This window comes from Ambystoma mexicanum, chromosome 7p, assembly GCF_040938575.1.
Source record: "Ambystoma mexicanum isolate Mex_15411 chromosome 7p, UKY_AmexF1_1, whole genome shotgun sequence".
Taxonomy (NCBI): Eukaryota; Metazoa; Chordata; class Amphibia; order Caudata; family Ambystomatidae; genus Ambystoma; species Ambystoma mexicanum.
Window position 1 is genome coordinate 667245685 of NC_090939.1, and position 13116 is coordinate 667258800.

The window sequence follows — 13116 nt, forward strand, 5'->3', positions numbered from 1 at the left end:
CCCTATTCCATAACTACCATAGTAAATCCAGTAGCGGTCAAGTTGGACTTGCCCCCTCACATGAAGATACATCCGGTCTTCCACGTCTCTCTATTAAAACCCGTGCAACCTCAAACCCGACTAACTACATCTCCAAAACCTATTCTAGTTGATGGAGAACTCGAGTTTGAAGTCAAAAGCATCCTGGATTCCAAGATCTCCAAATCTAAACTATTTTACCTGATTGACTGGAAAGGCTACGGTCCCCAAGAAAGATCCTGGGAACCTGCAGAATATGTCCACGCGCCTCGTCTAATCAAAAGATTTCATCAAACATTTCCTAACAAGCCCAAACCCCCGGAGAAGCCCGGTTTGGGAGGGGCCTTGAGGGGGGGTGCTGTCATGATCTCTGCTTCCAAAAGATCAGGACTTGCCCGACTCCCTTGGAAGCAGACCCATAACCCCGGTACCGAGTGCCAGCCAGTCCCAATTGGGACCTTTTGGACCCTGTCCTGGCGCCAGTGGCATCAGGCTCATAAAGATGCCCAGTCCCAGCGCTGGAAGCGCCGGGCTCATAATGCTTGGGTGGACTTACCTGCAGCAGACCATGCTGCTTACTTACCTGCCAGTTGAACCCCTGATCCTCTTCTGTTTGGGACTACTTTTCCTGTTGGGTGGGGCAGGAGCCACTCCCTAGGTTCAGAACACTGGAACTCTTCTGGAAAGCAGGAACTCTTTTCTTACCTAGGCGTGGCTGTGGAAGGAGACACCTAAGCACTACAGGAGGCTATTTAAACCACACCCGATGGATGAATCTTGCTTTGCGTTATTCTGCATTCTCTGCAGCAGAACGCTCATCGTGTCTTCTGCTTCTGATCCTGGGCCTAAGGAAACAAAGGCTTACCATCCTGGAATCCAGTCTTCAGCAGCACCTGTAAAGACAAAGAAAGAACAGGTTAGCACTACGGTCTTCAGTGGCAGCGCATCTCTTACCTGGTCCATCGGCTGTCACCAACACCTCGCGCTGCATTCCGGCATCTGAAAGACAAAGGCTTACCTACTCTTCGCATGCTCCGGAGGTCTTTGCACTGCATTCCGGCATCTGAAAGACAAAAGCTTACCAGCTCTTTGCACGCTCCGGAGGCCTTCGGCGCTGCATCCCTCATCTGAAAGACAAAAGAAGGTGCGTTTAAAGACATTGGGCAACTTTATTACTCACGTGCCATTACTCCTTCCCACGCCGAATCCAGTGGATATTCCAGCACCCTTCAGCTTCTCTAAAGCTCCGAACTTGTACCTGCAAGGTAAAAGGGACAGTTAGTGCGCATCGTGAAGCAGGCTACAAGCGCTTACTTACGTGCTTCCAGGCGCTTCTATTCCTCACGCGGGTTCGATCCTCAACTCTCATCAGCCCGCCATCCGCCATCGCCGGAACCCTGCAAAACAAGAGATATCATTACAAAAGACTTTTAAGACATTTGAAGTGCCCAGAACTTACCGTTCGTGCAGTTATCGACGGACAGCAGTCCTCTGAGGTCAAGAGGCCTGCACCCTTATCCAGTGAAGAAACTGGTTACGGCACCCTGCCCCGAGGCAGATGGAGAGCTCGGCGTTCACTTACCTAAGGTGAGGGTGTTAACCTTTGGGGTTCTACAGGAGAAGAGAAAGGGAAGAGGAGAGAGGCACCCAATAACCCCAGTTCATTAATCCCATATTTTCTATCTGCAGACATCTTACTCTTCGAGTCAGACATACAGTGCACAGAGGTCCAGCCCAAAGAGCCAACCGTGTGTTACACATCACCTTTGAAGATACGGCATTCACCCAGTCAAGACCGGCGCCTCTGCGGGAATTAGGTGAGCGTTACAGTAAGTCCCCATTCAAAATACCCATCCCCATTCCCATTTGATCCCCCATAGGGCTCAATGGGAATGGGAAGGGAGCTAATAACGGGCATGTTAATAACGGGCCTGTTATTAGCTCCCTGGTCCCTTAGCGGCTCCTGCTAAGGACAGCTGGTTTTACCAGCCGGCCTTAGTGGGACCTGCTATGGAACCTTGTAATGCAGCAGTAAGGGGTTAACGGCACCGTCATCCTTACCGGTGCCGTTAACCCCTTACCGCCAGCCTCGTAATGAGGCCCATAGACTGATATGCTTATTTTAGATCTAGCCAAACACATCCATTCACTCCTGCCAAAGGCAATTATAGTTATATAACTTGTCAACTCTTATCTACTCTTCGAGGTCCAACCAAGATTTAGTCAGTGTCTCATACTGTGGAAAAACAAATCAGCTCCATTATGCTGCCAAGTAATGCAGCTGTTCTGTCCAAATTGGTCTTCCAAAAGGTAAATCATGTCTGGTTTTCCTGCCAACCTCCATATTTAACCACCCAGACGTGCTTATCTTATAGCAAGATGCTGCCAAAGAATATTCTTTATCAGCATGAGTCAGGACTTCCACACCTGCCCTTAAGATGCCATTTTGTGCTTTGGCATCCATTTTGAAACATATTCCGATCTACCATTGTGCTACCATATAGTTAGTCATTATTTACTTTTAAGCATTTCTAATTTTCTATCCTATTTTCAGAATATATTTGTACATATTCATGATATGTGTGTCATACTTGAGGCACTCTTCACTTCCTGGGTGATTTTAACCCAAAATATGCGCCAAGCCCCATACACTTTTTACCTAAAAATAAAGGCACAATTATTCTGATTTCTGTAATACTGGAATCATTGATCTGCCTATCATGTTATTTAAAGTCAGAAGAGGGGGGTCTGGAATCCCTATACAGAAGCACTGTAGCACAACTGGGAAAGCAGGAGGCTGGTTGACTTAGTGACAATTCACTGGTTTTTGGACACCGACACCGGAAGTGTGGCATCTGATGAGTTAGTAGAGGCTTCAGTTCGAGATCCTTATGGTAGAGAGTGGCTCTGTACTCCACAATGGATGAGAACGGATGACCCAAACACCAAACACTGGGGGTGGAGTATAGGGACAACATGGAATAACAGAGCAACTCAGGACACCTTGGCCACTCACCTGCGTTTACTGTAAACACCATCTCACAGCACATCACTTAATATATAGGAGTATGAGAACCCATTTTCCTCACCTAATCATGAATGATAGCAGTTTTGTAATATTTTTGTAATCTTGACTTTAGGTTGACTTTTTGTAATCTTTTTCCCAATTTTTTTTATTGGTTTTCATCTTAAGACAACAGAGATGCCTCCAGGCTGATGTGCGCTTTATAAATGTTAATAAATAAATAAATAAATAAATAAATAAATAAGCGAAAAAATGGCATTTCACAATAACAACTGTACCATTCTATATAACATCGCTGCATGCTGTCCTGCTTCTGAACTTCCCCATCACTTGTCATGTAAGACTTAACATTCATCTTTCATTCTCCCGTTTTCCCCATATATTTGTGGTTTTCTAGACACACCCCCTGTGAGGTATAGAACTGCTTTTCCATCAACATACAAGTGTCAACATCTTAGCACCACTTTGTAATTTTTGGCTTTTCTATGGTTCCCCATAACATGGCAACATGTGTTTTACAATCATCAAGGTATTGGCCAAAAAAGCATTTTTTTATCAGGTGAAAGATGTGTTAGGCCATATACCAAGTATTATGAATTTTGGGTCATGAGGTATGTCCGTACCCATGATTCTTGACAATTTATTCTGTATGGAGGGCCAGATTTTTGGTATTATAGGGCATAGCCACAGAGTATGAAAGAAGGTACCCTCAGCTGTTACACAGCGCAAGCATCGTCGGTGTTGTGCATGGTTCTGTGCAGTATCTTGAACTGTATTAGTCTAAACCGTGATGATATCACAACTTCACGAGGGAACATTAATGTCTCTACCTATTCCTCAGGATCCAGTGATCCCACATCCGTCTCTCATCAAGCACGCAAACGGGTTAGGTCACATGTCACAAATGTCATAATGACCTGATACAAAGTGGATGTAATCTTATTTTCAATTCTTTCTTGCATTAGGTTACTTTCTACCAATGAATGCTGGTGGATAGGGGGTTATGTCTCAATTTAAGTCTTTAGGGCATGTGTAAACTGAATATATCAATACAATTTGGTTGCCAGTAGGTCATATTTAGTTTGTAGGTCAGAGAATGAGAGAAGAACCTCCCCTTTCACCAGATCACCTAATACAGTGACGTTTTTATCGTTCCAAAATGTAAAGGTGCTGAGTTTTTAAACTTCTGGCAGACCCTTGTTATGCCACATCGGGTAAGAGAGTGTGATTTTCCCTGCCTAATTCATGGACTTGGTGACTTCTCGTGTAACCTTAAAAACCTGTTGTGTGGCCACTGGAAGTATATGTCTCCCTCTACCACTGTCCAACACTTGTAATGGTGTGAGATCACCCATCCAAGCACATTCCGTTTTTATATGTGGTAGACGTGGGTCACCATGGAGCCAGTCATTGGCCGATGCCAGCTGTACTGCCCAATAGTATTTTCTCACATCTGGTAGCCCAATACCACCTTTCCATACAGAGTTTTGAAACGTTTGGAGGGCAATCCTGGGTTACAAATCTTGCCAGAGAATATTAATATACAATATCAAATTCCTCTCTGCGGATATCAAATGGTGTGTTCTGTAGAATGTATGCATATCGGGGGAGCATTAACATCTTATATAGTTTGGCCCTTTCGTGCAGGGTCACTGGCAGTGTTTTCCATTATTTGACGTCTGGGGAGAAACGATTTGTAATCGGTTACAAGTTGTATCTGAAAAACAGTGTCCCGTCCATGCAAATGTGTATTCCTAAGTATTTAAATGCAGTTCTGTAATCTTGAAGCAGGGCCTGACCTCCAAGTGAGCTGTCAGAGAGTACCGGAACTCAATATGCAGGTAAACCAATTTGCATGTGTGTGAGTGTTTTCATGAGTGGGGCTGTATGCTAACAGTGCAACAACATTCACTACAGAGATGCACTCATTTTCTGAACTGTGTGTGGGCATTGGGGAGTCATGTTGGGTTCAGGCACATGGAATTGTGGCCATCACAAGGAGCCAATCAGAGACCTATAAAAATGTCACTTTATTTTTCTCATATTTTTTTTAGAATGTTATATTAACATTCTTATAACTTCTTATCAGTATTTTAAATGATAATGAAGAGGTGTGTGGGTGTGTGAGAGAGAACGAGAGAGAGAGAGAAAGAGAGAGAAAGAGCACTGACTTAAAAAAGTGTTCTTGTGGTTTCTAATCTTTCTTAGATCTCCATCAAACCATCCCTTCTTTCTCATCTGAGCACTGCCATGATAGGTGTTAGTATTGCTGCTTTATTGATACCCAGTTCACCTCGAAAGGATGTTGGGCTGCATCATCCATCACAGGATTTGAACCTGTGACTGCAGGTTGCACACAGATGCCAGAGGCAAGTGCTTAGCTCACTGAGCTCTCTTAGCAGAATACTGTATCTTAACTGTTCCAAATGGGGTCTCTTTCCTGATGAAGATGCCCAGTAACTGTAATCTCACTCTTTCAAGAAATGTGTAGACAGTGTTCAATGATTGGAGTTGGGGTGCACGACAAAGGTTACTGCTGCCTGGATCAATAGTTGGTATGTGTCTCCTCTATGAATGTGCAGGCAATTTTAATTTGATGAATTAAACAATTGTATTTATTTATTTATTTTGCTCATACAGCGCACAAACAGCTCCGAGGCATCGAGGCACTGTTACAAAAAACGGTTACTTGCAAACAACAGAAACAATTAGCCTATGTATTCTGGCGCAGGTGCATAGCAAAAATGATAATAACGGACAGTCTATTCAAATAACCAAGTGTTGAGGGCTCTAAGGAATACCCAGTAAGAAGGTTCATCTCTCAGGGTGGGGGGCAAGGCATTCCACTGTTTAGCTGGGATTTAGGGGAAGCTCGAGCCTCCAGCTTTAGCAGGTCTGACTTTAGGTTGGATGAGTCGATGAGCGTATTGACTTGTAGTTTGTTCGGAAGAATGAGCACTACAAATGTTCTGAGAAAGGTAGGGGTGGTATTAGAGAAGCACTTATGGGTGATGGACATAGTTTTGAATACAATGTGTTCCCTAATGGGCAGCCAACGTACTGGTCTCCTGGTAGCAGAGATATGTTACCTTTTGGGGATGTTAAGGGCTGTTCAGAGCACATTGTTTTGTATAACTTGCAGCTTCTGGATGTTTTTAGTAGAGGTGCCAGCAAAGAGGACGTTTCAATAGTCAATCCTCAAACCAATGACTGCACAAGCAATGGTAAGGCAACTATCAGTGGACAGAAAGGGTTTGGATGCATGAAGTAGTTTGGTTGTGTAGGTTGTAGATAAGGCGATAGCATTCACCTGACGAGACAATGATAGGGTAGAGTTAAGGTAAACCCCTAGGGTCTTCACTGGCGATGAGACAGAGACCAAGACCAAGATGTCATCAATATAGAAGGCTGAGTATTGGTCATTGAGATCTTTTAGTACTGCAGGGGACCCTACTAGCAGGATTTCTGTCTTATCTCCATTTAGACAGAGGCTGTTTGCCGCCATCCAGGCCTGGATAGTGGAGAATGCGGCATTGAGGGTATTGGAATCTTCTGGATAATAGCCAGTGTGCAGCAGGAGAATTTGGGTGTCAACAGCATAGGTGGTGTAGTCTATGTCGATGGAGTCCAGGATGTCAAAAAGGAGTCTGGTGAAAATGTTATATAATGTAGGGGATATGCAAGAGCCTGGGGGTATCCCACAGGGGATAGGGGTAGGAGCAGCGCTGGCATTCTCGGTAAACACTCTCAGGGCTCTCCCTTCTAGGAAGGAAGCAATCCAGTCTGTGGCTCCAGGGGAGAAGTTGGCTGAGGTAGTAAGGTGGTGACAAAAGAGTTTGTGATCTACCAAGTCAAAAGCGGCTGACAAATCCAGTAGGAGTTGGACGGCAGGCGTTCCTTTGTCCCTAATATTATCCAACTGTTCTTTTAAGTCCATCAGTGCAGATTCAGTACCATGGCACGGGCAAAATCCGGATTGCAACAGTACCAGTATATGATTGGTTTCTAGGAAGTGCTGAACTTGCAGATAGGCAGTTCTATCAAGGATTTTCAGTAAGAAGGGGACTGTGGTAATGGGCCTGTAGTTATTGAAACTATTGGGGTAATACAGTTTTTTTTTAGAAGGGGGGAGTACCCACGCTTCCTTGAGGCTAGAGGGCACTAAGCCTGCAGAGGAGGAGGCACTTATGAAGGTGGTGATGAAGGGTGCCACGGCTTCAGGGCAGTCTTTAATGATAGTGGCCGAGAGAATATCCCCTTTGCACCTAGAGGGTTTCATACTTTTATGGATGGCTCAGACTTCTGTCTCTGTGATCTCTTTGAATTGAAACTGCAGGGTCCCAGGGATCAAGGGATCCAGAGTGGTGCCAGGGGCAGAGTCGCAAGGGGTAAGTGCCAACTGGCTTGTTTGTTAAGGATTTTTTTATTCAGCGTGTCGATTTTGTTAAGGATAGCTGCTTGGATATTGGTACACCAGGCTTCGTCATTGGTTGAATGAGTGGGGGGCGGGCGGGGTTGGCCGGGGTCTCAAGTTCCCTGAAGATAGTAAAGAGTTCAATGGTGTCAGATTTTCCATTGGCAGTTCTAGAGTTGAAGGAAGAAGATTTTGGCGAGATAATAGCTAGTTTGTAGAGCTTGGATAACTTAGTGTACTCTAATTTCGTGGGATCAGAGTTTTTCGGCAGGTTGATTCAGCAAGTCATTTTTGTTGCAGAGTTCTAGACGGTCTGCAGTGAACCAGGAGTCTGAGTATCTGACGGGTTTAGTTCCTTGCAACGTTAGCGGGGCAATAGTGTCTACTGCCGTGGTTAGTGTTGAGATGTATCAGTTTGCTAGAATGCTGGGGTCATGGAGTATGGAGGTTTAAGATTAGGTGTGTCCAGCAGGGGCAGTGTATGTTCTTTTGTGAGCTTGCGTGAGCTAAGGGCAAGGGTCAGGTATAGTGGCAGGGCAGTGAATTTTGGTTTCTTAGTGTGTGGGACAGAGAAGTGGATAATATGGTGGTCCAACCAAGGGCATGGAATGTTGGTACTGACCTAGATCAGGCAATTTAGGTCTGCGACCCAATCTAGTGGTCCTCCCTAGTGGTGGGTGGGATTGTTGATGCAGTGCCTGAAACCCAACATTTCGAGGGCTTTAGCCAAAGAAGTGATCTGAAGGTCCTCAGGATCATTGAGGCCCAGATTTAGGTCTCTAAGAAGGATGATTTTGAATGAGTTCTTGATGTTGTCTCCCAAGATGTGGAGGAGATTCTAGTTGAAACTTAACAAAGGGCCAAGAGGTCAGTACATGATATGGTTAGTAATGGTGCACATAGGTGTGGTGGACATCTTGAGGGAAAGGATGTCTTCATTCCCTTCTAGGGAGGTGTTGACCTGCCTGATTGGGAGGGAGTTTTTGGCCACCAGGGCCATCCCACCACCTCTGGCATTTGGCCAGTCTTTTTGGTATATCGTGTAGCCCATGGCAAGGGCAAGGGCTGGGTCTGAAGCATTGTGAAGCCAGGTTTTCGGAGATGGCTAAGGCATAGAGGTTGCCAGAGGTGAGGAGGTCAGATATGTCGAGGGCATGTGCAGGCAAGGATGGAGCATTGATTAAGGTGCAGTTCAGATAAGGATCCATTCTTGGGGGAATGGGCTGCAGTTCCTTGGGCTTCGTCTGATATGTGAGGGTTGGTGACACCGGATTAGGCAGATCGGTTTGGAGGACTTGAGGTGTGGTTCTGGGAGGGCTATCAGTCACCGGCATTTATCAGGCTGTTTTTTGGAGGGCTGGTCTTGACTACTGCAGAGTCAGCACAAGCGTCAGCTGGGTTGGTCCCGGCGTATTTTAATCCGCTCGCAAAGCAGAAGTATTTAGGCAGGAGCCAGCATTTGGTAGTGCAAAGATTCTATGAGAGACATTATAGGTAGTGCTCCGTTGGCAGGAGCATAGTCGCAGTGGATGGCAATCAGCACCAAGTCATTACAAGTGGCAACAATGGCAGTGCTAAGATACATTTTGGAGCAGCTGGCAGTGGCAAAAGCATTTTTGTAGAGGTTGGCATTCAGAGGCACAATGTCGAAAGAGGAAGCAGTAGGGGTGGGACTATGTGCAAGATTGGAACAACTATCATAGTCAGGCACATAATTGTGGGTGCTGTGAATAGGCTGTGCAGTAACATTACCAGAGGCTACATATTACATTTTTGGGGCCGTTAGCATTAACAAGTGCATTTTGGCTGTTAATATTTGCAAGTACATTTTGGCTGTTAACGTTGGAAAGTACATTTTTATCAGGGCTAGTGTTCGAAGAGGGCACTGTGATCGAGAAAGCAGCAACATGGGTCAGGATACGAGCAATGTTGGAGTGGCAAATAGAAGATGGAACATTTGAACGGGGGTTGTGATTCAGAGGCATGATGTCAGCGCCTGAGGCGGCAGGGGGGTTGCATGAGCTGCTAATATCACAGACATTTCAGAACGTAGCTTTACAACGCTGGTGAACGCCATAATGGGCCTCATTACGACCCTGGCGGTAAGGCAACAACGGCGCCGGTAGTGCTACCAGCGCCGTTGTTGACTCACCGCCTCATTACGAGTTCTGCTCACGGGTGCCGGACTGCACGCGTGGTCTGATGAGGCGTGCATACCGGCACTGCTACCATCCTCCCTATTTCCATTGAGCCCTATGGGGGCTCAAATGGGAATGGGGACGTACCGGGTCCGGGTCCCGAACAATGGGAATTACCCGGGCCCGCAAAGGTCAGAATGGTCCGGTAATTCCCATTTTTTGGGACCGGGACCAGGGTTTGGGGCTAGCCATGCCAGTAAAAACGGCATGGCTACCTCCAAATTCGTAATGAGGCCCAATGCCGGAACAGTGTGAGGCCTGAATAGGTATGGCTACAATGGTGGCCAGGCTAGCATTCAAAGAATCAGTGTCAGAAATCGGTACGCCAAACATGCCAGGCGTTGGGTATCTGGAGGGCGGTGGAACCTTAATGTTCAGGGTTTCTGCTTTAACACTAGTACTAACAAGTCAGGAAACATGCCATAAGAAATCAGACACTTCTTCTATAGTAGTTTGACACTCTTACTGATCTCGCCTTATAGGTTGGGGGAGAGGGTCATTATGCCGTTATCGTGGGATAATGACCGACAGCAAGTCATGGCCTGAAGTGAAGCAAAGTGCCATAAATTGGGGCAGGATCATTATCCCAAGGAATAATGACCACTCTCGAGTAAAGAAAATGGACAAACGGAGTTATTGAAGTACATTTGGTTTGATTATGTAGTATGTAAATCGCTTCTTGTCTTCATTGGTTAAGCATTTTAATTGCAACTTGGTTGAATGAGAACAGGTCTATCATTAGCCATGCAGTAGATGTAATTGAATATTAAACGGTTTCTCTATAAAGGGGTGTAAACATTTTCCGCTGATTTACTTTTCTTTTCCGTATGTTAAATAGGCTGTTGCAGCAAACAAGGTCCTCCCAGAGAGGAAGTGTCCAGAAATTGCATTGTTTATTACCAGTATGTATTTGAAGATAGAATATACCGAATGCAGTACAATACCACAGGGTATCGACTGCACTCTGACCATCCTGACTGGCTGAGAGGAGGTAAATAACGATCTGCGTGTGCTAACTAAACGGATATTCTGAATAAGACCTCACACCTATCTATCCTAAATATGACTTATAAGAGTTAGATAAGTATTTAGTAAGAACATGTTCATCTTTCTTTGTTCTTACGAATGTCTTGATGTTGTTATTCATCTCCCACAAGACTCGTAAAAGTTCGTATGAACTACTTAGAAGAATCTTAAAAGGCTTTTTTTTATAGGAAGCAGGGCCAAGATGCACTGTTGACAAAATCGCTTCGAGGAGGAGCTTAAATGACACTGGTGTCCATGTAAGAGATGTTTACAATAAGTCTGTTTGACAGATGAAGGTTCTTGTAACCTGACGCAAAAAAGAAATATGCTCACATACTCTATTCTAAGCAGTCATAACACATTTGCTTACCATTAATAAAGGACAAATGATGGAACGAGGGTGGCGCATGGAACTAGACAACATGCTCACATAATGGTGCAATATGGATGCCTTGAATAGCAAGAGTACTGTGAACTAGAGTTTCAGCATAAACCATGAATCTACTGTATTTCTCTCAGAGAGCAGGCGCTGCTTTAAAGCCTTATATATACCAAATGCTAAAATGTTTCACCTTTGTTTGTTTCCTCTATAAGGCTGCTCAGGTGCCCTAGCCAAGCAGTGTATTCTGGCAAACCCAAACTCCTCAGTCACCATCTATGACTTGCCCAAAGTAGCTCAAACGGCAAAGAAGCATTTTGTACCGCCAGAAGAATCGCGGATCCACTTCGATGAAGGTAGGGCGCTTTCTCCTGTGTGCTCGTGTTGACCATTAAATGAATGCTAAATATTATATCTTTCATTTAAAAATTCCATTGTTTCTATAAGGAAGACAGCAGAAATGCAAAACAGGGTACTAACGCATGATTTTCTATTTCTTTAAATTTGATACAACAAGTGTTGTACATAGACCAATGTAGTGTGTGGGGTCCAGTTGAGACGTGATTTCTGAAACCAGGATGTTGTGGGTGGTTGTTGTTTACACCACTTTAGATATATGTATAATTTGAGGAGCAAGGAGAAGGTGTGATTTGTCAGAGTCACTTGATTTGGTCAAGGTCCAAAGCCAGGATTAGAACCTAGGTCTCCAAGTCCAGAAGTGACCAATTTAGCCTTTCTTCTCTTGGGCGCTGTGATTGGATTGGATCTCGGAGCGGTGGAACAGAAGTGGCCGTAAGGAAGCAAAGTCAAACTAAAATATATGTATAAAGTGGAGCGGGCCTTTCTAGAAAGTCAGACCTGTATTTCCGTTTCGTGGACTTCTGTGTTGGTAGTTAATACATTTGGTGAAAGCAACAAAAAGTAGCATATTAAGGAGCTTTCTTTGGGAAAAGGAGGCCAGGTGGATGAAATTATTTGGTAAAAGAGGGGATTAAAACACCACTCATGGATTACTATCTCACAGGGAGCATTCAGGCTTGTGTTACAAGAGTGATATAGCTCTCTTGGACCTGGTAGGAAGGGTTTCAAGATGGGCAATTGCACAAGTTGTGGCAGTTGGAAAGGGGGGTATTTTATATGAGTATACTTAGAGAGTAGCACCCCCTCATTCCTCGTTTTGTCTGCAGTCCTAGAATCGTTGGCTCGGGTTTTGTATGGCTGCCTCTTGACTACGGACATGCACTTAACACCAAGCTGCCCCTATGCGTCACTCGGCGGCTGCAGTTAGTTCAAAGGCTGCTGCTCGTTTGCTGCGGGGTGTCTCGCAATTTCAGCATACTACCACAATTGCACTTGACCTGCTTTGGTTTACAGCAGTTTTCCATGTCAAATACGAGTTGGAAAATATGGGCTTCAAAGTTTAGCAGGGACTCAGGCCACTCTATTGGCATCCTTCTTTGTTATACCTGCTGTTAGGCAGAATCGCATGCAGTACTCTTTGGGAACACTACATGCAATTAAGACAAGTGTAAGTACAATTTCACCTTTGGTACAAGCCTGTACTACAAAGTAAAGTGGTAGCGATGGCTGAGCAGCCAGACCTATCTCAAGTGAGTGAGCAGTAGAACAAGTTTCACAAAGGACCAACAAATACAGTGGTTCAAACAAACACTTACTCAAGGTTTCTTGGTAAAAGAATATACATTTATTTACACAGTCAGTTTGAAAACATTTCACTAGCAAGAGCAGCTCAATATCACACACTAATAAATCACAAATACACAACCGGTAAGTAACTGAACAAGTTTAGCTCCACTGAAGTGGGAGCAAAGTGGCACTTCAGATACTTTAAAAAGGGGTAAAAAGACAAGGTTATAAGAATTAATAGCACACATACTTGCATAGGCAGGGCAAAGGGTTTCAGTGAACTAAAACCAGCAATTCAGTTCATAGGCCTGGGCCAAAGTCAATGGTTCAGAGTCTTTGTATAGGATAGCACAGTTCTGGTAGTAAATGGTTAAGTCTTTGCCACGGTTTTTAGAAGAATTTGGCTAGC

General features: G+C 44.7%; 1 protein-coding gene across 2 annotated transcripts in view; it reads left to right on the plus strand.

Annotated features, from left to right (window-relative positions):
- ASMT (acetylserotonin O-methyltransferase) overlaps positions 1 to 13116 on the plus strand; it is a 263533-nt gene that overhangs the window by 177469 nt on the left and 72948 nt on the right. For both annotated transcript variants that reach the window (XM_069636742.1, XM_069636744.1), the window contains exon 6: positions 11276 to 11416. In XM_069636742.1, the coding sequence (XP_069492843.1) occupies positions 11276 to 11416 (141 nt within the window). The remainder of the gene's footprint in view (positions 1 to 11275; positions 11417 to 13116) is intronic.